At 37.0% G+C, this 21,722-nt stretch overlaps 2 protein-coding genes across 6 annotated transcripts in view; one reads left to right on the top strand and one right to left on the bottom strand.

The window, feature by feature from the left end:
• The window catches only part of VPS13A (vacuolar protein sorting 13 homolog A), a 108,337-nt gene extending 102,520 nt beyond the window's left edge, over positions 1-5,817 (top strand). For both annotated transcript variants that reach the window (XM_063320056.1, XM_063320055.1), the window contains 2 exons: positions 648-722; positions 2,609-5,817. In XM_063320056.1, the coding sequence (XP_063176126.1) occupies positions 648-722; positions 2,609-2,659 (126 nt within the window). In that variant the 3' untranslated portion in view covers positions 2,660-5,817. The remainder of the gene's footprint in view (positions 1-647; positions 723-2,608) is intronic.
• The window catches only part of LOC134508419 (guanine nucleotide-binding protein subunit alpha-14), an 80,317-nt gene continuing 64,380 nt past the window's right edge, over positions 5,786-21,722 (bottom strand). For 3 of the 4 annotated variants that reach the window (XM_063320060.1, XM_063320061.1, XM_063320062.1), the window contains 5 exons: positions 17,106-17,260; positions 14,592-14,720; positions 12,561-12,690; positions 11,040-11,193; positions 5,786-10,070 (listed from right to left, as the gene is read on the bottom strand). In XM_063320060.1, coding sequence (XP_063176130.1) covers positions 9,880-10,070; positions 11,040-11,193; positions 12,561-12,690; positions 14,592-14,720; positions 17,106-17,260 — 759 coding nt within the window. In that variant the 3' untranslated portion in view covers positions 5,786-9,879. The remainder of the gene's footprint in view (positions 10,071-11,039; positions 11,194-12,560; positions 12,691-14,591; positions 14,721-17,105; positions 17,261-21,722) is intronic. The other variant, XR_010069052.1, reaches the window with a different exon arrangement.

Genomic DNA, 21,722 nt, shown 5'->3' with positions numbered 1-21,722 from the left:
TTGGAATCCTCCAAACTGGATTTCTGACTGCAAGTGAACTTTTACAGGATGCAATAATTCTTAGAGTTTCTGCCATTTCAGACAATGCTAAATAACATATCCATCTTTACCCCTACACAGCAGTCATTTCAGAGTCCATTCACATGTTTGCAGTATGCTCTTTATTGAAATCTATGGTTGAAAACTGTATTTTGCAAAGCACTGTTTATGTTCTATTTCTGAAACCTAAGTTGCTATTTTCAGTACCTAAGATGACTACTTGCAAGTCAGTATTGGTGGAATATCCACCCAGGTAATGGATTAAAGGAAAATAAGAAATTACAACCTTAGGGAGTACTAGATTTTGTTACCCCTCATTCTCCATTATCTGCCTTCCATTCCTACACACTTTTATAGTTCAGTCTCCAGGGACTCCATGGTAAAAAGGGAAGTCTGTTATTGCTGGAGTGATCCACTCTGCTGTGCTTTCATGCAGAAAATGAAGTTTCTCAGGTTGTGTGCATGCGATGTGAACATACTCAGATTAGTATAATGGGTACGCGTTGCTGTCTGAACCATATAGCTGCCTTAATGGTAAATAACTTAGTCATAAAGTTTGAAGAAACTAACTTCAGTTTTGAATTGCTGTTTTTTCTTTTTTTTTTTAGGAACGAGTTAAGTCTGTGTTTCATGCCAAAGAATTTGGAAAAATAATTAATTTTAAAAGTCCAGAGGATGCTAAGGTAAAGTCAAAATAATATCACAATACTATTACTGTGCTAAATTTGGCTTAAAAAATGAAACAGAGATATTCTTAACCTGAAACTACTATCTGTATTTAAAATTCAGTATTTCCACACAGTGGTTACACAGATGGAAATGACAATGATCTATTCAGTACGGAACTTCAAAAATACTCAATTCCAACACTAAACTTTTCCTTACATAAATCTTTGGAATCATAAATATTTGTCAAATGGATGATTTAGCAGTATTGCTAACAAAAACTAAACAATCAAGAATGTGAACTAAAATAGTATATTTTAATAGAACAAGCAGTTTTTGTAAATTACTCCTAGTTTTATTCTGGGGAACTGGGGGGGAGGTGGAGGGTGTCATTCCTCTGTTCTTCAGAATGCGGTTTTGGTTGAAGAATGATGAAAATCCGTAATAGTAACACAAACAGTTTATTTGATACATGATATTACTACTATTATTCATGCACCAGCTAAATCAGGAACAATTCCAAAAATCAAATTAGTGTATCAAATCATGTATGCCGCAAGTCTTAAGCAAGGAAACAAAAGCTGAAAAAGTTGTGTGCACTTTTCAGAAAAATGTTGGTTTGTGTATTTTCCTAGAAAGGCCTGTGAACTTCACAAAACCAAAAGGAATGTGAATAAGGGGGGGAAAGGTCACTGTCAGACAGGCTTGGTAAGAAATGTAGTTTTATCGTAGAGAAGGAATACCGAACAGATTCACTTAAAAATTGTCATCAGGGCCTTAGGGGCTATCCTACAGAAAGTAAATCTTTGAGAGTCACTTCTGGGCTGTTTAGGCCTACGGTTCACTTCTGCAATGTGTCGCTTGTTCTTGTGTATATAGAGAGACAACACTGAGGGAAGTGTTTTAGGAACAGTGAAAATGAAACTTGCAGCCTTTACAGTTAAAAGGGTATGAGGTCATTTCAGTGACACTGTTTTGTGAACATTGTGTCAGTCTAGTGGACACTACAAGGTTGTTCCGTCTGTGAGAAGTGCCATATTCTGATGTGAATAGTAATTTCTTGAACAGCTAATTCTTCTTCCAAACCGTCAGCATCCTGGTAAACAGAAGCTCTGGTTTCCTTCAGGGGGTGAGCTTGTGATGGGGAGGAGGGGATCCTAAAGCTCTATAACATAGAACCTGTTCCAGTAACAGAATCTGATTTGTAATAATCCACTCATCTTTCTTGCAAGCATTATGCAGCTTTCTCATGGCAATCCCTTTGTGTAACTTCATCTCCTACCCTAGATTTCCATGTCACTCCCCTTTACCCTCCTCAATCCCCCCAGCTTTTTTTCAGACTCTTGGGAAACTGATTTCCTTTCCATGGTCAGTAAACATGTGAATTTGAAATTCCTGAAAAGAAACCAAATCCATAATAGTAAAATAAATAGTTAAAGAAAGTTAAAAAGAATAGTTAAAGAAAGCTTCTTCCTAAGTAACTGTATTATCACATTGCTGCAACCTATTCTTGTCCTCTGTCTTCTCCTCGCTTCTCTGTTGTCATCTGTGATTTGTCTGGAGTTGTAGACTAATGCAGAGCATTAATAATGATGTGGGTGAAATGATGATGTCATAATTTAAAAAAGAAATTCATTGAAATACAGAACAGGAAACTGAAATATCAACCTAGCTAGTTTCATCAGTTTGGTATGCAATGTCAGATATTGGTTAAATGCCTTTGTTTTCATGTAAGAAAATCAGGGGTTTATAATCTACATAGAATTTTGAGCACTGTGTTTAAAAACTCATTTAGGAAGAGAGCAGGTAGTGAAGTGTCCAGCCACTGCAATCTAATTTTCAGCTGCTTTGTATGGTTTTTACCAAGGAAACATTTTTATTTTTTTCCTTTTCCTTCACACAGTGGATCCTTTCTAAGCTGGAAGAAGTGAGAGAGAATCAGCCAAAATTGTAATGAATGGAGAAGCACGAAGATCAGAACACTGAACAGCTACCTTTTCATTCCTCTTTAAAAAGCAGTACTATTTGAATATCAGCACAGAAGCAAAAGCATGAGGGTAGGAAGATTTATGAAATTATTTACTATGGTCACAATAGCCTATGGCTGTATCACAAAAATAGAGGACGTTAAAATACCCACAACCCTAGCAATCAAAAAAATTCTGCCAAGTCTGGGCTTGTTTTGTTTGTTTTTTTAATGTAAGAATTCCAGATTTCATTTTTTATAAATACAGTGTAAAAATAATTTGGTTTATTATTGCTTTTGATATTGAAATTGAACTCTGGAATAATTCTTATGATACTATTCAGAGCAAATCTTTCAGTTCTGATTTGATTCTGAAAATTTAGTTTGTGTCTTAGTTTTCATATGACTTGAGGCTGTGCTGAAATTCAAATTTCTTTATCAAGGGAAATGTTAACTTAATAATCACTAGTCTTACAACTCAAATTCTAAGAAGGAGGCTGCTGACCCAAGAAGTCTAATTTAGATGATCACAGGAGCGGCTACTTAGTTAACAATATTATTTTCTTTTTGTAAATGAATGGACCAGGTCACAGTGAATTTACAGTACAGTATCACTTTTAGTGTGAACTTTTTTATATTCTACTCAAGGAAACGCAGCACGTCTATCAATATTCACAGAAAATATAACAGTTTACAAAAATATATGATGGGGAGAATTAATATATCTGCACTAAAAATATTAATTAAAGCCTATTATTTTAAGTAAGTGTTATTAACTGTCTTGCAACTAAAGGAGTTTATGGGGTTATAAGTGCACTGTTGCATACCAAAAATAAATGCCTTGGATTACAGAGTATTGTGTCCTAAGCAAGTGACTAATAAAGTCAAATTTATATTAAACAATAAATATAATATTTCAGTTGCTTTTATCAACTTTTCTTACCTAATGAAACTTTTTTTGTTCCATATCCAGACAGCAGAACTTTAATAGGGAGAACTTGAATGTGTGCAAGTCTGCTTATTTCTTAGATTTAGTAGTCATAGAATTGTTGAATGGCTGTTTACTGCAGTTGATATAAAAAGTACAGGAAACAATACAGTGTTACATGAAGGTTTCCATAAATTCCCATATCAAAGTCTTCAAAATCTCTGATACATATAGTAAGTACCTGCTGCCAAAATATTATTTCCAGACAATTGGTTGGAATATTTATAGCTACAGGATATAATTCTGGCATTGCTGGCGGTGCTTGAGATATCCAAATTGTCACATTATTGTAAAATCTAAAATGACTAGCATGCCAACCTACAGTTGCAGTTCTTTAATTTACTGAAAGTCTGTCCTTTGGTGTTCAGTAACCATTTAGCAGGTTACGTGTCATCTTTTAATTTTTCCCATAAATTGTAAATTGAATTAAAAGATTATAAGAGGATTCCAAACTATGACAATGACTGTGTTACTCCACTTGTCTGTACACCAAGCACGTACCAAGAGTATTAACTCAGGTTATAATCATGCCAAACTAATAGAGTACTTTGCCTTAGATAAGTAGTGTTATTAGGTGCACTTAGTACCATTCTGTATCTTTAATTTGTTTTTCATCTATCATTTTTCATTTTAGGCATGATAGTTCACTTAATAGCCTCATCATGATCTTGACTCTTGATTACTTGGCATCTCCTCTCTGTTTCTATCCCCAGTATTTACTGAGTATCTGCTGCAACTTTCACTTGTCGTACATCTTTTGAGCGCTTTGTACATTCCCATTTGTGTAGCTTTTCAACTTATCCTATTCTCTTCATGGAAACTGTATTTAATTAATATTTCCTCCAGTTCTTAACTTTCTTACATTTATTTTGCCAACAAACTCCCGATTCTCAAATCTCATCTGGGTCTTCAGTAATATTTGAATCAACCATTAGTGTTGAAGGATTTATTTTTAATGTGCGTGTCTGTGGTTAAGCTCATGTTTTGGAAAACACAACAATTCCCGCAAAATTGCATTTTTTCCTACAGAGTATAAAATATTTTGATCTTCTGTGGTAACTAAAAGCCTTAACACAAGAACTAAAACACTGGAAGTGTTCAAAAGTCAACGCGGGACCTTTCCCCTACCTCCCTCCTTGTCTCTACTTGTAATGATAACACGATTTTCTATGGTTCCATTTTTCTAGTCAGTAAACTGTATCTTTTTCCTTTGTTTTTTCCCTTATGCTTTCTCCATTCTCATGAATGAATTTTGCCATTTCTTGGCAGACACCAGTTCTCCCTGTTTAAACTATACATCAGCCTGGGGCTAGGAGAAAGGTATTCAGACTTAACGCCACTGTGTAGTTTTCTGGATTATTGCAAGTTGTGTGAGATGCCTACTCGCTGTGCCTCATTCCTTATTGCAATATGCATATTTTTTTTCAACAAGAAGGCAGAATAGATGTATTAATTTTTATTATAAATGTATATGGAATTAGACAAGGGGATCTCAATAAAAACTGAAATGTAGGCATGTAGGTCTGCCCACTGTTGTGTTTAAAAGTATACCATGGCCTTTACTGAAGTGCTGAAGAACAGTTTCTCTTCTAGGTGACTGTTACCTAAACTTAATACCTTCGAGAAATGTCAGTTGGGTTCTCGGCAGTAATTTGTTAAGAGTTAGAATTACCTCTAAGAAATCAATGACAAACCAAACACAGAATCAAAGATGCCAGATAGATTGCTAAAACACTTGTTAAGTTTGTTTGCACCTCTCTTTGTTCAGCTGCATGGCTTTGCATGGCATGGCTCTTCTGGTTTCCATGCTCCTCCCCCGCCCCAACCTCTTCTTCTCCTTGAATAAAGTGCAACTGAATTTTATTTGACTGGAATGTGATTATTATTTGTTTTCTTTATATACTGCTTTAATTGACAAATTAAGTCAAATCCTGTCCCTGAGAACACAAGGTCAGGCTTCTCTTGCAGCCATCTCAGTGAATGCAGAATACAGACTTTAGTTTTTACCTTTGGTTTATTATAGGACAAGTTTTTAATAACTGGATTTACATGTATAAGCTCCCTTTTAAAGTATTTTTTTTTCCCGTTGCCGCATTGAAAAAACATAGATGATGTTGCAAGATAGCCAGATTCTTATATAAATCCTCTTTTTTTTTTTTTCCAAAAAGTTTTTGGACATATTACCTCTTTATTGTCTTTAGCACTTCACAAAATACACTCACATATCAAACAAATCACTAAGGCCTTTTGTTCCTTCTGAGTTATTTTTAGCCATCTATCTGCACATACCAAATATCACACACTAGTCAATAAAAGATTAATATTACTGTGTAATGGTAGTTAAAATTTAATACTGACAGCATATTCTTGAATTTGAACGACAAACCCTAAGTTTCCTAATTATTGTGCTGATGTAAAACAGTTTAAATAAATACATCACATACCTTAATAGGGTTGCCAAGTCTTGTGGCTTGTTTGTAAATTGCTCCATAGCCATATGACATTTAAGTAGAGTTGTGTATATTTGATTTGTATATATTTCCTGATACTGTATTAGCTTCAAGAATGAGAATATTCTACAAAACTATTCAGAAGATTATTTTTTCCCCCTCTTGAGCGTTTCACATTTGAATTCCAGAAAAGAACTAGCCAAAGGCTGCATTGCTTGCAATCATGTCAGTGTTGTACAAGGCAAGAGTGCGCAGTGTTTCTTCAGCAAATCATACAATTCCACAGTACCTTTTTCCAGCATTAAACTCTCCCAGTTGATCCATCTCCATCTGCAGTGACTAATCGTTACTGAAGATGCAACAAAAACTAAAGAGGCAACCAATCCCAATGAAACATTTACTTCCCAGGACTTAAGCATGTAATTGGCTAAAGTTCCTAACAGTTAATTATCAAGGTTTGGTTTTGGCTTTTTTTCCTATGTTGATCAATTTATCTGTAACTTTTGTTGAGGAAGGGTCTCAGATTCTATGCTTAAAAGTGTTGCTTAACCAGACTGGGAGAAGGATCTGTCTGTCTTGCTATTGTGTGCAGATTATTATGGAAATTAATGCAATACTGTGGAAGGAGTTTTTCCTTTTTTTTTTTTTTTTAAGGAATTGACACCATGTATTTCAAAAGAACAGGGCTATTAATTGTGGGAACTGTTGGTGAAAAGTACTTCTTAATATGCATTGTGTATTTGTCTCAGATATGCTGCAAAGTGTTTCTGACTTAGATTTGTTTTTCATGTATATTACAGTAATTGTTTCATTATGCAGATCAAAATTTTACAAAGTATTTCACATTTTCATACAGAAAACATTTGTGTTTATCATTTTCATTTCTTGAAATGCAGATTTTCATGGTGTGATTATGCGATTCTTGAATGCCTTATGCTCTTCTGTCTATAACTGAACAAATTAGCAGATAGCTGTCACCTTTTTTCCTGCCTATAACTCTACTATACTCAGCCAATATTTGCCAGTGGTTACTCTTACTGGTGGATTACTTAGGAATTTTCTGGCCAGTATATGCAAGTATATGTATAGACTCATAGAGTAGTTTGGGTTGGAAGGGACCTTTAAAGGTCATCTAGTTGCCAAGGAGCCTGAGCTTTCTTATTTGACCTAAGAAATGCAACCGTGATGTTGGTCACAAATTTTTGGTTTTTGACAGTGGGATCTAAGGATCTAAAATTCCACTCACAGCAGACATGCGATTTTTATAAAGAGGTTTTGATTGTTTTCAGGGAAAATCTGGAACAAGAAATCTAAATATTCTTGTATAAAAGTAAAGGAATGTCCATGCCATTAATTTTTATTAACTCATCATCTCTGGATCAGTATATCAAAGGCTGAAACAAAAGGGAGAAAAACTGAATACTCTTTTTGCTGGGTGTCTCCCAGTTTTTTTATCGTTGTGGGTTTTCATTCCTTGTTGCATCAAGCAGACTGAGAACTATGTGCAGAAGTTGGTCTTGGTAACGGCCCTTGTGATTGTTTTTAAATGTTGGTTGTGAATTGTGAAGGAAAAGCATTCTTGTACTGGAGGGTCCTGTAAAATGGTAACTGTTTAACAATCTGCAAAACTTGTACTCCAGCAAAGCCAGGCTCCCACATTCATGGTGCCAATGTGCTCTTCACATAGACAGCAAATCTCGACTCAAGATACGAAACCGCAAAGAGTTTAAACAGATGTTTTTCTGGAAGGGGCTCAAAACTGGATTGAGCAGTTCAAATGGTTGGGCATTTCATACGCTTTCCTCCATCAAAATCTGCTGCCCTAGAGAAAGTATTTTTGTTGTCATCTTTTCACATGACGAAGTTCTTAAATAATATAAAACTCCAATATCTACAGATTTTATGACAAGAAATTATTTTGAATTATTTTTTGAGCAACAATGGTTAGTTTAGGTCTGAGGACTTGTCACCATGTCAGTACTTTGGAGGGAGGGCAGAGATGATACATGGGTGACATGGACGACACAGGCACGGATGTGCTGGTTTATTCCATGCTTCCCCTTCTTGTTCAGCCAACGGCACAGTACCTGTACCTCATCCCAGGGCGTACTGATTGCGCTGTTCCCTCGGTGCTCATTACCACCATCCACTAGTATGGACACAACGTAGAGGCCAGTGTCCTTCCCTCCCAGAAAAACCTTAAAGCAGACAAGAACAGGCTTCTACTGCTTGTTCCAACACTAAAGAAATAACAAATGAATCAAATGTTACAGGTTGTTTTCTCCTTAGCAACCAGAACCAGATCTGAACGTACTTTACTTGTTCTGTATTGCTGGACAAAAGGGAACTGTGCCGTTTATTATGTGAAACGGTAAACATATTTTATGGGCAGTGAAAGGTCGGGGTGTGCTTTTCACAGGGTTGAACTAAGAGCGCTATCAACCTGGCTGAATACACTACTCAAGCTGAAAAATCAATATGACTTGATTTTTTTTTTTCTGTGTCGCATAGAAATTGCTATTTTATGATGATCATAAAAACTATTGCTGTAATATTTCTTCTTGGAAAAATGGAACTTTCATGTATTTAAATACAGGAGAACCTCGGCACATCTTTTAGACTGAATTGCTGCTAATAACAGACTGCTCCACTAAATCGCTCTCCTTACCAGTGTTGCTGGGTGAGCTGATCAAGTCCCAGTGACTACCATGAAGTTCGCATGGGTAAAAAGGGTCTTCCAGGTTGCCCTAATGTCTTCTATTATTTTGTCTGAGAATTTTTGACGCAGTGAGGAAGGACTGGCTGAGCTATTAGTGGTGCCGGCATCTTTAGTGGAGAGGTTTGTAGGTGGCCAAGGAGTGGGGGAGGTGGGAAAATGGCTGGAAATCTTCTAGAGGAGAGCCTTTACTGCTCTCCAATCCATGCAAAACTACCCGTGAAGCTCAATGACAGGAAATTGCAAAGTGCAAAAGAGCAAGTTATGTTTGTGACTCGGAGGAATTCAAGGCCTGGTTTATCACAGGGAAGCGTGGATGATCTCCGAGCTCCCGTGGCAGTGAATGCAGAGAACGTTTGCTAAATGCCCGGCTGTTTCAGAAATGCTTTTCCCTTCAAAAAAGACTAAACTCCATGGACTGCCTACAAGACCTTAATCTGTCATTCCTTAACTGTGAAAGGTATTATATTATTGTAAGGCACTTGAACAAAAAGGCAGTGATACGCAAAGGTCACCAATAATTAATCTTTTGTAACAATTCCTAGAATACTAATGGGTTTGGCCTATGAGAGCTACTGAGAGACGCTTCTAAAAAGTGTGATAGGTTTACCTTAGTCTTTCAACTACATTGTTCAGAACAAGAATATAAAAATGTCTAGTACCCTAAAATAACACGAACTTGTAATTTTTAAGACATCACTGTTTGAAATTTTATAAGCTATGATTGTAAATGCTAAATAAAATTAAAAAAAAAAATAAAAATAGAAAAGTCTTAAGAAAATACCAGCTGGACAGCAACGTAGTTATGTACATTATTCTAAGTATACATAATTCCCACAGCTGTCAAAAAATAACTCACAAAACTAACATGGGAAATAGGAACACAATATTTTAAATGTATATCTTAAAAAGTAAACTTTGAAACTCATTCTTTAAAGTTCTCTTAATCCCCTCCCATTTCTGTAAATGGTATTTAAAAAGACACCTTTTTTTCTATCAACACAGGCTGTGTTATGAATAAGCCACACATTTTGGCTGCAACCATGTTTTCTCTTTAAACCAGGTTGAACACCCTCAGGTTTAATTGCAGGATTGTGTCCTTGACAGCAGCGAAGACGAAACGAATATTTTCTGTGTCTGTGGCACAAGTGAAGTGGGAGTAGATTGTTTTCTCCTTGTCTGGATTCTGATCCTGATACAGCTTCAAAATGAAGTCTCTGGCAGCTTTGACATCTTGTTTAGGTCCTAGTCAAAAGCACAGTTAGTGGTTTTGAACAGTTAAAAGCTATGGGTCAAGGAAGAAACATACAGGCAGTATCTTAAGAGGCTACTTTAAATGTCAAATTGCTATAAAGGCATACTCCCCTTGTTGGCATTTTCTCATTCGTATGCTAGTGAAGCAAATGCTGTTACAACACTGCTTTCTAAAATGTGTGGAGTATGGTTTTTTCAATGGTAAACTTACAGGTCAAAGTAATTTTTTTATAAAAAACTATGCAACTAAAATAAACCAATTCGTAGTGTATCAAAGACCATGAGAGAAAATTTTTCTAAAACTCACAAAGTAAACGGGATTCTCTTTGGCCAAGAGAGGATGTGTGTTTTCTTTGTAGCTCTTATATCATCATAACTCTTTTCATTATTAATTGTAGAATTCAACATGATGCATGTCTTGCAGAATATAGTACTGTATTAAGTAATGTAATACATCTGTGATTATTTTCATCATTCTTTTGTCAACTTTAAATACTAGTAACATTTGTTAGGGAAAGTTATTCAGGCTGCTCTTTAACTATGGACTTACCTACATAACAAGTTGTAATAATGAATGCAAAACTACACTTTGGGTTTTTACTACATAAAGAGTTGGATTAATAGCTGTATTCCCCAAGCTCCCCCTGTATCTCGTCTCTTGAGATTGAAGATTAAAAACGTGCTTCCTCTCATAAATAAATAGTGATTGTGACACCCTAATGGTAACAGAATGGCTGCGAGAAATCTCTTAAGACTCTGTCCACAATGCTGCAGTAAAAAAACCAAAGTTCCAGTAAAATGGACTAACTTAAGTTTGTATTTTAAAGGATAGAGTAGAAGAGCATAGATATCAAATATATTGCATAATTCCACTTCCCACGTTCAATTTAATAAGGAAAAACTACGTGGTTTAAATACAACTTTTAGCTTTGTGAAGATGGTGTGGGGATAAATGCTTACCTGTGTATTCTGGAAAGTAACTAATTAGATGGGAATACATGATTTTCTCTTCTAGAAGATCTTTTTTATTTAAAAACAAAATGACTGAAGAATTCAGAAACCAGGGATATGTAATGATAGTTTTAAATAAGGCCTTACTTTCTTCCATTCGATTCTACAACAACAAAAATAAATATGAAGTTACACTCTCTAGTCAGTAGTATATACAAATCACATTAGCTAGAGATCATAAAGGTTTGGGGGTTTTTAAAGCTTTTTAAAAAATATTACTGTTATTAAGTGCAATTGCAACGTACTGGTTGATCATCACTTTTCATGTTCTGTATCGTTCTATTCGCCACTGGGTTTTGGATCACCGCTATGAATGGCATGATGGCATGTGAAATCAAGGTGAGCCTTAATAATAGAAATCATTTGAATTCTGTATGAGTTAGTGAGCAGCCATGGGCTGCTGCTCTATGAAAGCCGCCTTTGATGTCAGAGTGAGAGCTGAAGTAGGGTGCGTCAGGTCAAGTATCTGATATTAACATACTGTAACACAGATTAAGGACAAGAGCATATGTACTCATCTATACTAGTAATAAAGTCCATCCATTCTAGACAGATCTAAGGAACACCACATTCAGAGCTTGCTGTTTGGAGCTCCTGGGCATAATCTTGTGATGGCAGTCACATTGTTATTTATTTCCTAATGTCCAAAGTGAGTATAGCAAAATGTTCAAGATACTGAAAGGAAAAGGAAGATTACAGTTACCGACGTTGTTCGTGCATCACAAGATAACAGGGAACTTTGAAAACTATCTCAAGTACGTGGATGTTGTGACACTTCAGCCAGGGAAGTAGGGTATGCTTTTCACAGTTCAAATAGATCTTGAGAAAGTGATCTGTAAGGGCTTTGGGTCTTCAGAGTTCAAATGCTATTAAGCATTTTTGAAGGACATTTGAAGGAATCCTCATGCTGCAGGATGTAAAGCCACCACTACCAAAAGTAATGCAGTTCCACTAATATGCTTTTCCCTAATTACCTGCTGTTTTCTTTTTTACATCATTCTCTACAACACCTGGCTACTGATGATGATGGTACTCTAGAACAGATGGGAGAACTCATCTTAAGTTTCCTAACCTTGGGAAGGAGGTAAATTTTAAGTTATTTTGTTTTAATTTTCCCTAATTAATGCACAGGTTAATTCTGAAGCATCAGAGACTTAAAAACCAACCAAATAAAAACCTAATTACAGATGAGTGAGGTAGTTTTACTTGCTTAGAGATATTCCTGATACTCAAATTCTCAAACATTTGACATGGCTTCAGTGATTTAAAACATTTTTAAATCATGTTTTGTCTTTTAAGGTAGAGTTCACTTTTACAGGCAGGCTGCTAATTTAATACAACTTCAAGACTGCTTGATCAGGTGCTCAATGTAATTCTAGTACTTGCAAGTGCATTTATGGAAACATGTGAACGCTGTCTTTCTTAAAAAGCACACATCTTTTTCTGTGCCTTAGGTACCCCACTCCTTACCTCATTGTCACATTCTGCCAAGACTTGATCATATTCACTTAATGCAACTAAGAAAATGATGGAAGTAACACTTTCAAAACAATGGATCCACTTCCTTCTTTCTGACCTTTGGCCACCTACATCCACCATCCTGTTGAACAGAAATATAGTCAACGTATTAGTCATTCTCCTAAGACACTTTAAGTATATCCAAAGGCCTTATAATAGATCGCCTACTTGAGGTAAGCTTGAACTGTGAAAAGTACATCTTAACATTGTATCTTCTGTTTAATATTTAAACTTGATCCACTTACTGTAGCGCTACAGCTTTCACTGTTCTTTAGCGTTGTTGTGGGTTAATCCCAGTGGGCAGCTAAGCACAACGCAGCAGCTCGCTCACTGCCGTGGGTGGATGGGAGAGAGGAACGAAATAGTAAAAGCAAGAAAATTTGGGGGTCAAGATTGAAAATAAATAAATAAATATATAAATTTTTTATTAAGTGAAGGATACGTGGAAGAACAGATAAAGTAAACAAAACGTGATGCAAAAGCTCACTCAACCATCTCCCAGGGGCAGACTGATGCCCAACCAGTTCCCCAGCAAAAGACAGACAACCTCTCAACTAAAGCCCTCGCTTTTCACTGGTATCACTATCATGATGTTATAATGGCACGAAATATGTCTTTGGGTTAGTTCAGGTCACCAGCCTGGCTGTGTCCCCTCCCAACCTCGTGTGCACCCCCAACTGGTTCACTGGGGGCAGAGAAACAGAGAAGGCCTTGGTGCTGTGAAAACACCAGTCAGCAAAAGCTAAAACACTGGTATGTTATCAGAACTGTTTTCGTTACAAATCTAAAACACAGCACCGTATCGTCTGCTATGAGGAAAATTAACTTTATCCTAGCCAGACCCACTACAACTGTCTAAGCCACTTGAGGCACAATACAAAATACAATGCTGGGTTTTTTTCTGTGCTGGTAAATTTTCAGCAAAGTCAGATGTGACCATAATTCAATTTTGGTTACCCACACACTCCAAGATCTCCCTTGCTCCCCGCCAGACAACCCCCAGTGTAGTCATATCTCACTACTCAGAACAATCAAGATGCTCACAAATGTCTTATTTCCACATCAAATTCATATGGTTTTGCAGACAGTTAAGTCCCTCACATTTTATCCAGGTCAAAGTGTTCCCTATAACATTCCATTTTCCAGGAAAAAAAACAAACAACAAAATCACAGTTAAGTTGGTTTGACTATGTGCTATCAGAGTGGATTCTGGTTCTGTGTTGTATCTGCAGGCAGGTGTTTCCTCATGATGAAACGGGTGGTTTTGTGGAACAGCATCTATAATCATGCCAGTGTGAATTCTGCAATTTTGAAATTAAAAAAAAAGCTTTCCCTTAGAAAATCAGTAACACCACCTGTTGCAACAGCTTGTCTAGTAGCAGACAGGATAATTTTAAGGTGCTTCTCAGATTTTCTTTCAACTTTATGAGTGCATTTGTTTCTCTCAATGCCACTGAACATTTTTGTTTTTTATATATTATATGGCAGGAAGAAATGTGAGCATCTATATAGTGGTGACCCTCCACTTTTTTTTTATCCTCCTCCTTCCCTCAGTGTCTCCAAATCCTTTCCCTAACTTTATCTCACTGAAAGTTGTAAACTCACTTGAAGGCTTTAGCATATCTATTAGGGCCCTCTCTCCCAAACAGTTACAGTCAGGAGGCGGAAACTGTTGGCTCTACATGGAATTGAACTACATTCCAATATCAGCACTCATGTTACTACAAATACCTTGCCTCTGCACCTCCCCATCCAAGGCTTTTAATTAAACTAATAGTTCAGAATACACTGTCATTGGGCTGCTTGGATTTAAAAGCTTTTTTCATTTAACGTAAATTTCAAAAGGAATGTTTTGAAACCACTCAAGTTACTCTATTAACTTTGGAGCCTAGAAGGGCTGGAAACACATACAAAATTCATTGAATGCAAAAGCAACAGCTGCTTTCATAATTATACAGTGAATCATTTGTCAGGCGGTCTTACCTAAATATAGTATTTTCTAAATCAAAAGGATACTCGGTAATTCCTGTAGTTGGCACTCGGACTCTAAGAATATCTTGCTGCGTTGGCACAAATGAGGGCATAGCAATACGATCAAGGTCAGTAAGATAACTGAAAAGTTAAATGTATAACAGAAACAAGATTAAGGCACTATCATAAATTCATCACACAGATTCAAAATCAAAGTACTAATCAGCAATCACAGAACTGTTCCCACGAAAGCAGCTAAACAGAAATTGAGTAGAGCACAGCCTTAGCGCAATTGTTGCTGACATAAAGCAATAAAACCCTTTATTTTAACTAAGACCTACATGTGTATTTCAGACAGAATAATACTAGTCAAAAGAGATGATGCCTGAATGTTTTAGAGACAATCAGCCCCCACCCAAAATGATTAATTTTATTTGAATAATCTTTGCTATTACCCCAAAATAAAAACCAGAATTAAGATTTGAACACAAGTATAAATACCAGTCCTAGCCATAATGTTTACCAACAGTACTCTTTCGCCTGCCAGTTCATCCGTGATGCTAACATTGCACACAAATGTGAAAGGTTGCTGGACAGAATTCAGAAAAGTCATTAATAGAAAGCACTGCAAACATGAATGCTTCAAACTTGTATATTTTTAATATAAAAGATGTTGCGTTTAGTTTCTCGCCCGCCCACGCACTCATTCTTAATTTTACCCTCCTTAGTTTCACAAGGTTCTTGTGCTTTTCGTGGCTGGGATGAAATTGTAGGATGACATTCCTGTGCCTCAATAAATGGGCAGTGTGTGAGCGAGACAAAAAGAACCGATGCCTGGCGTTACTCTCTGCAATCATTCTTCCCACCACTAGAAGGCAACATCAGATCATCCAAAACCCTAACAAGGCCTACAAAAAGCGTAAGGTGTTTTCTAAATCATACAACACGCTTATAGCACAAAGCTTCCTTTATTTAAGCACTAATTCCCTCCTTTTCCTCTGGTGGAAGAGGGAGGCTGTCGACGTAGTCTCCCCTTGCTGCCCAAAGATCCCTCACATTTGAGCTCCAAACTCAAAACCACTCACACTGATGTTACCGCTTACTCAGAAAAGATTTCTCTTAAGAATAAGAAAATTCCTCCTCTTCAGCACTGTAGCAAATTTTTATTGAGATCTCAACAGTAATTAACAGTAAAAGGAAGATTTAATAAAATTTAAAATGAAACTGATTTTCAGTTGTGGCTGATTTCTTAGAAAATGAGGCTACAGTAGACCATTAAGTGGCATTCTTCTTCTGCAATGTAGCATTATTTAAGAACAAGGCAGACAAATGCCTGTCAAGAATGATAACGCTTAACACACAGGAACAGATTGCCTATGTGTAACCATTCTCAGTTAAAGTTTACCATAAATGCCTAATCTTCATGTTCCTTGCTGAATTTTAACCCTGTTAATTCTCAACCTTGGCAGAAACAGAAATGTAAATTTTCTGTTTTCACAAAACAATGATTTTTTTCACAATTAAATTCCTTGAAAACTAGGGGAGAGACTTATCTTCATTCTTATTTATATCCTAAACTTTTCATGTAACTGAACTGTCTGACTTGCCCGCTTGTTGTCAATATATTTTGTACAGCTGTTTTTCATGATTTCTCCCAAGGGAAACTCAGTTATGTACCAGCTGTGTTGACCTCAGAACTGGACGGGATGATCACTGCGGCATGTTCAGAAACCCTAGCATTAGTTTGTTTCATCACTCCAGCTTAAAATTTGTTGTGTACCACAGGCCATCAGAGGCACAGGTACAGCTAATAAAATCAGAGTGAACCTACCGCTTCATTATGAGCCGGCAGTGTGCCCAGGTGGCCAAGAAGGCCAATAGCATCCTAGCTCGGATCAGAAACAGTGTGTCCAGCAGGACCAGGGAAGCGATCATCCCCCTGTACACAGCACTGGTGAGGCTGCACCTTGAATACGGTGTTCAGCTTTGGGCCTTTCATGACAGGAAAGACACTGAGGTGCTGGAGCACATCCAAAAAAGAGCAATGAAGCTGGTGGAGGGTCTAGACAACAAGTTTTATGAGGAGCAGCTGAGGGAACTGGGGTTGTTCAGCCTGGAGAAAAGGAGGCTGAGGGGAGACCTTATCGCTCTCTACAACTGCCTGAAAGGAGGCTGTAGCCAGGTGGGTGTCAGTCTCTTCTCCCAAGTAACAAGTGACAGGACGAGAGGAAATGGCCTCAAGTTGTGCCAGAGGAGGTTTCGATTGGATATTAGGAAAAACTTATTCACCAAAAAGGTTGTCAAGCATTGGAACAGGATGCCCAGGGAAGAGGTTGAGTGACCATCCCTGGAGGTATTTAAAAGATACGCAGACGTGGTGGTTAGGGACAATGGTTTAGTGGTGGACGTGGCAGTGTTAGGTTAAGACTTGGACTAGATGATCTTAAGGGTCTTTTCCAACCTAAATGATTCTATGATTAACTTCATTAGGTCTGGCTTGTCCTTGTAATTATGCAGCGTACGTACTACTTAGCAGAGTCTGAGAGCTGGAACTCCCTCCGTCTGTCATAGCATTCTTGAATTCCTGGGTCTTCCCAGAGCTGCTTGATTGCTTCAGCTTGTTTTCTTTCCAGCGCAGTCACTTTATCCACTTCCACTTCTTTGATCATCTGAGCGCTCTCCTAATCAATTAAATGATTACATTATTGTGAGAAAGGATTGCCACTGGCATGCAATACACACTCTTCCCTTTCTTTATTAGACTCTTCCCATGAATGAGACTAAGCATCAGAAAGGAACCTAGGAGAAAATAAGCAGTTTTAATCCTTGAATGTATTTAGTTTTTCAAGTCTGCTACTGAATATTTTAACCGAGTTAGTCTTCCTTACTGACATCCAGGTGCGATTCTTCTTTCTGTAACAGGACCTTGAGCAAGGTCAGAAGAAACTCTAAACCTACTATTTTTAAAATCTCTAAATTTTAATACCAATTTATAACAGTGGTAATGTTTCTAGAATTCTAGGTAATTTCTTTAGTACAGATACTTTGGTTTCTTTCTTGGTTTGTTTTGTTTCAGGACAAACCAGAGGCTGACCTAGCATAAACAGTCATCAAGCAGGCATCGGTCTTCTACAAGCCACCTTCTGCTTAATGCCTCTCTCTGAGAGATACAGGCAAGGTACTCCTCTGTGGTAAGAATTTTTCCTTGCTCTCTGCTGTTAAGTGTACTGAAAAGAGGTATTGCAAAGATAAATGCAAGATTTGCTTTTAAGGGATACAAAAGAGTGCATCATTCTGCAGCCAGTGGTGCAGCTGATTCCCTGGAGGGAAGGGATGCCATCCAGAGGGGCCTCGACAGGCTTGAGGAGTGGGCCCATGTGAACCTCATGAAGTTCGACAAGGCCAAGTGCAAGGTCCTGCACCTGGGACGGGGCAATCCTCAACATCAATACAGGCTGGGGGATAAAGGCATTGAGAGCAGCCCTGTGGAGAAGGACGTGGGGGTACTGGTGGATGAAAAATTTTACATGACCCTATCTGTTAAAAGATGTGCAGAATAATTTGGATTATGAGTAACTCTTCCTTCAATTCACTGAAGTCACAGAATGTATATCCTTTTCTAGTGAGAAGAAAAGGCACTGACATGCATTTTGACTGGGGCTGACCCAGGCTTCATTCCATGCTAAAACTTTGCATGAGTCTAAGAGGGTTTCATGTAATTGTGGCTGCAAAACCAGCTTTGGTATCAGGTCCTTGTGAAAAGAAGTATTTCTTAAGTATCTACATCTGTGAACCTCAGTCCCCTTACGTGGCCAAGTGCCATGTGACATTAAGAAATATCCTTTTTGGGAAAATAATTCAGATTAATCTTCCATTTCGTAGTATATAACAAATAGAGTTCAACACTGACAGCTAATCTCAGGCTCATAATGAAAAAAATAAATAATCCTAAAATGAAGTGAAAAATTACTTAAAGCACCAAGTGATTTCTGTATTGTTCCATGGGTATGTCTTCCTCATCCTCAGTAAACAAGCGTGTTACTAATAAAACACCTTTGGTATGAATTATGGGTGGGTAATATGAAATGAAAGCAAGATACAGAAAATTTCCGTTTCCTTAAAATGCATTCTTCACAACAAATGATTAATGAGTAATTTTAGGAGACAGTATACAATAATCCAGCCTGGATCTGACAGAAAAGGGGATTAAACTTGAGACACACTCTAAGATGTCATTAGAAGCAACAGAAAGTCCTTCAAACTGGGCAGCAGGAGAGTCCTGTATTTTTTATACTGGGAAATATCAGGTGTCATGGGGTTTTGTTTGAGCGTGTGTGCATGTGTGTATGCGTATGCGCGTGACAATTTGTTACTAACGGCAAACATTCATCGTAACTAACAACCAGAGCAATGACAGCTATTTCAGCCTCTGGCTGCTGTAATGATTGAAATAAATTATTTTTCTACAAAACTGTGCTGACACGATAAAACATATCAATGTAAAATAGGATTATAATTGGAAATGTATTGTTTGTTTTACATCTAGTTTTAAGTAGTAATGATTGTCAAACATTGATACTAGCTACAGCTTAGTTGCAGATATTGTATTCATGGTCAAAATAAATATTAATTGTGACCAAACTGAAAATTTGCAAGCCATGGCAAAATTAAGTAAGCCCCCAAACTCTCTACACAGCTCTTCCAGTACATAATAAGAACGAGTTCTGCTAATCAGGACTTTTTTTTTTAAAAATTGTTGTGTCTAACCCACTGAAGGATTTTTTGCTGATTATTGCAAATAAATGGCCTTTGCGTCTGTCACAAACTGTGAAAGCTAAATACATTTTCTAATAGGTTATAGTTCTTTAAGTTAGTAACATCTGATTAAACGTCCTTTTTTTTTCCTGTGTTTAAACACTATAAAGGGTAACTGAATGATGCAAGATGCCCCACAAGGATTTTACTGTTTTGCTGTAGAATCCCACCACTAGGAATTCTACAAAAGGGTTATTAAATCTTGTCAACACTTAGTGATAATGTAAGTTTACATTTTAACAAATATCTTTTGCCATTGCCAACAGCATACCACGAAAGTAGTTTAAATATCATGAAACTTTAAAATGGGATTTTGTCAAGAAGTGGACATCAGTGCTTCAAGCAGACAGGGTCATATTTTAAAACCTTCCTGTGCAACTGGGAAGAACACCAGAAATTTCGTTTTCATTTCCCTTAAAGCAAGAGAGGAATTTTATAGAATTCTCACTTACCACTAAGAAGTTACCCCAAGAGACATTGTGGCAATATGCAGCATTGTAATACATAAGCAGAAGGTGCTTTACAGAAAGGGCTCACTAACATGAGAAGAAAACAAAAAAACCCACCCAAATCTACAGTCATTACAGACCAAACCAAGGAACAAAGGGGGGAAATGCAAAACAGCACAAGCACACGTTAACAACATCACTTATTGGCATTATTTTTCTTTTAATGAAATACAAGCATCAAATGTATTCCAGAATTCACCCTTAATTAAAATATGTATGGCACATTATGCTCTCTCTAAACACAGTATAAGCAGGGACAGCAAAAGTTACATTAAAAGTGCTGTAGCATTTTTATATTCAAAATCTCTATTCTGAAGTTACCTTACTTCAGGCTGATCTTTTCTAAGTAGCCTCTGTTTCTCGATGACATGGTGCAGGTAGAGAACAGAATACAGATGACAAAATAAGGGTAAGTAATTTTGAATACAACAGAAGTAGGAGGAGAATACACTTGTTCCGTTAAAAACAAACAAACCAACCAAAAAAAAAGCCAAAACAAACCAAACACCACACCACAAAACAAAAAACCCCAAACCTTATTATCCTTGAAAGAAAACTGATCATGCATAACAAAGACAGTGGCAAAATCGTTTGGCAAATACATTCAAAACCTGTGCCTAAGCTGCTTAGAATACTAAAAATCTATTAGTCTCTTAAAAATCTGTTACATTATTACCCACTGGAAATCAAACTTAATTTTGCAATTAAAGGACAACTGACGGTGTATAACAAGCAACACTTCAAGGTTTAATTGTTAATCTGTTTTCATCAAAAAGATACACTAAAAAGAAACAAAATAATCTGGAGGGGTCTTGAACATGCCTTTTTCACTCCACACGGTAATACCACTGGGTGAAAGCAGCTTTCTCATCTTTTGTGAAAGTGCCACGAAACACGCCCAAATGCCAGCTGAGTGAGTATAATATTAAATCCAACTTGTAGTAAGGGCAAATCTTTGCTGGACAAGAAATAGATAACACCAAAAGTGACAACTGTCATTTTTGTACCTATATGAATAAATTTTATCTCCAGCTGTTACATACGATGCATAGAACTGATTATTTCAGTAAAGCTTCTTTTGGGAGGTTCTGCATCTGCACGCTTGGAAAAAAAGTGTATTTGATCTGATACCTTGCAGCTCTGTCCCATTTCTTAGGAAGCTAAATGCTAAATAGCAGCTTTGTGTGTTACCTTATGAAGCTCTTTGTGTTTATAAGGCCTGAATTTATACACATACTTATTTCTTCGCCCATAGCCTCGGTTATTACTCTTTAAAGAGCTTTCTGAGAATAGCAGTCTGTTTTGGAGCAATAACTACTGAAAGTGTTTCCTAACCCCCCAGTGGAATTATTCTTTTTAAAAGTGCTGTGAGAACTAATGGAGCTCCTATTTTTCTAAGCATTTATATTTTAGGGTCTATGCACTTCACTTACATACCCCAGGTCGTTTCCTTATTTGGCCGGGAAAAAAAACCAAAAACCTACAAAATGCTCCAACAAAAGTCATGCTTGGAAGCTACATCAGGTTCTTCACAGCAAATAGAGGATCACAGGAAGGGACTCAAAGTGGTTGTTCAGTATTAGGAGGTTACAAGGGCAGCCAGTGAAAACATAATTTATCATGAGATATTTACCTACAGAAGTTTTCATACTATGTGAATAGCAAGTTTGTGGGTATCACTGAACGTGTTTTACATCTCTAACCAGTTTTACTTTTACAGTGACACTGAAATACAGAATGTGAAATACAGAATGTATCTCAGTACAGAATATGCAGACATACGCATTACATACTTGCCTCTTCTTCGTACTATTGTCAG

The sequence above is a fragment of the Chroicocephalus ridibundus genome, chromosome Z, assembly GCF_963924245.1.
Source record: "Chroicocephalus ridibundus chromosome Z, bChrRid1.1, whole genome shotgun sequence".
NCBI classification, from domain to species: domain Eukaryota; kingdom Metazoa; phylum Chordata; class Aves; order Charadriiformes; family Laridae; genus Chroicocephalus; species Chroicocephalus ridibundus.
This window is presented reverse-complemented; position numbering and strand designations above follow the sequence as displayed.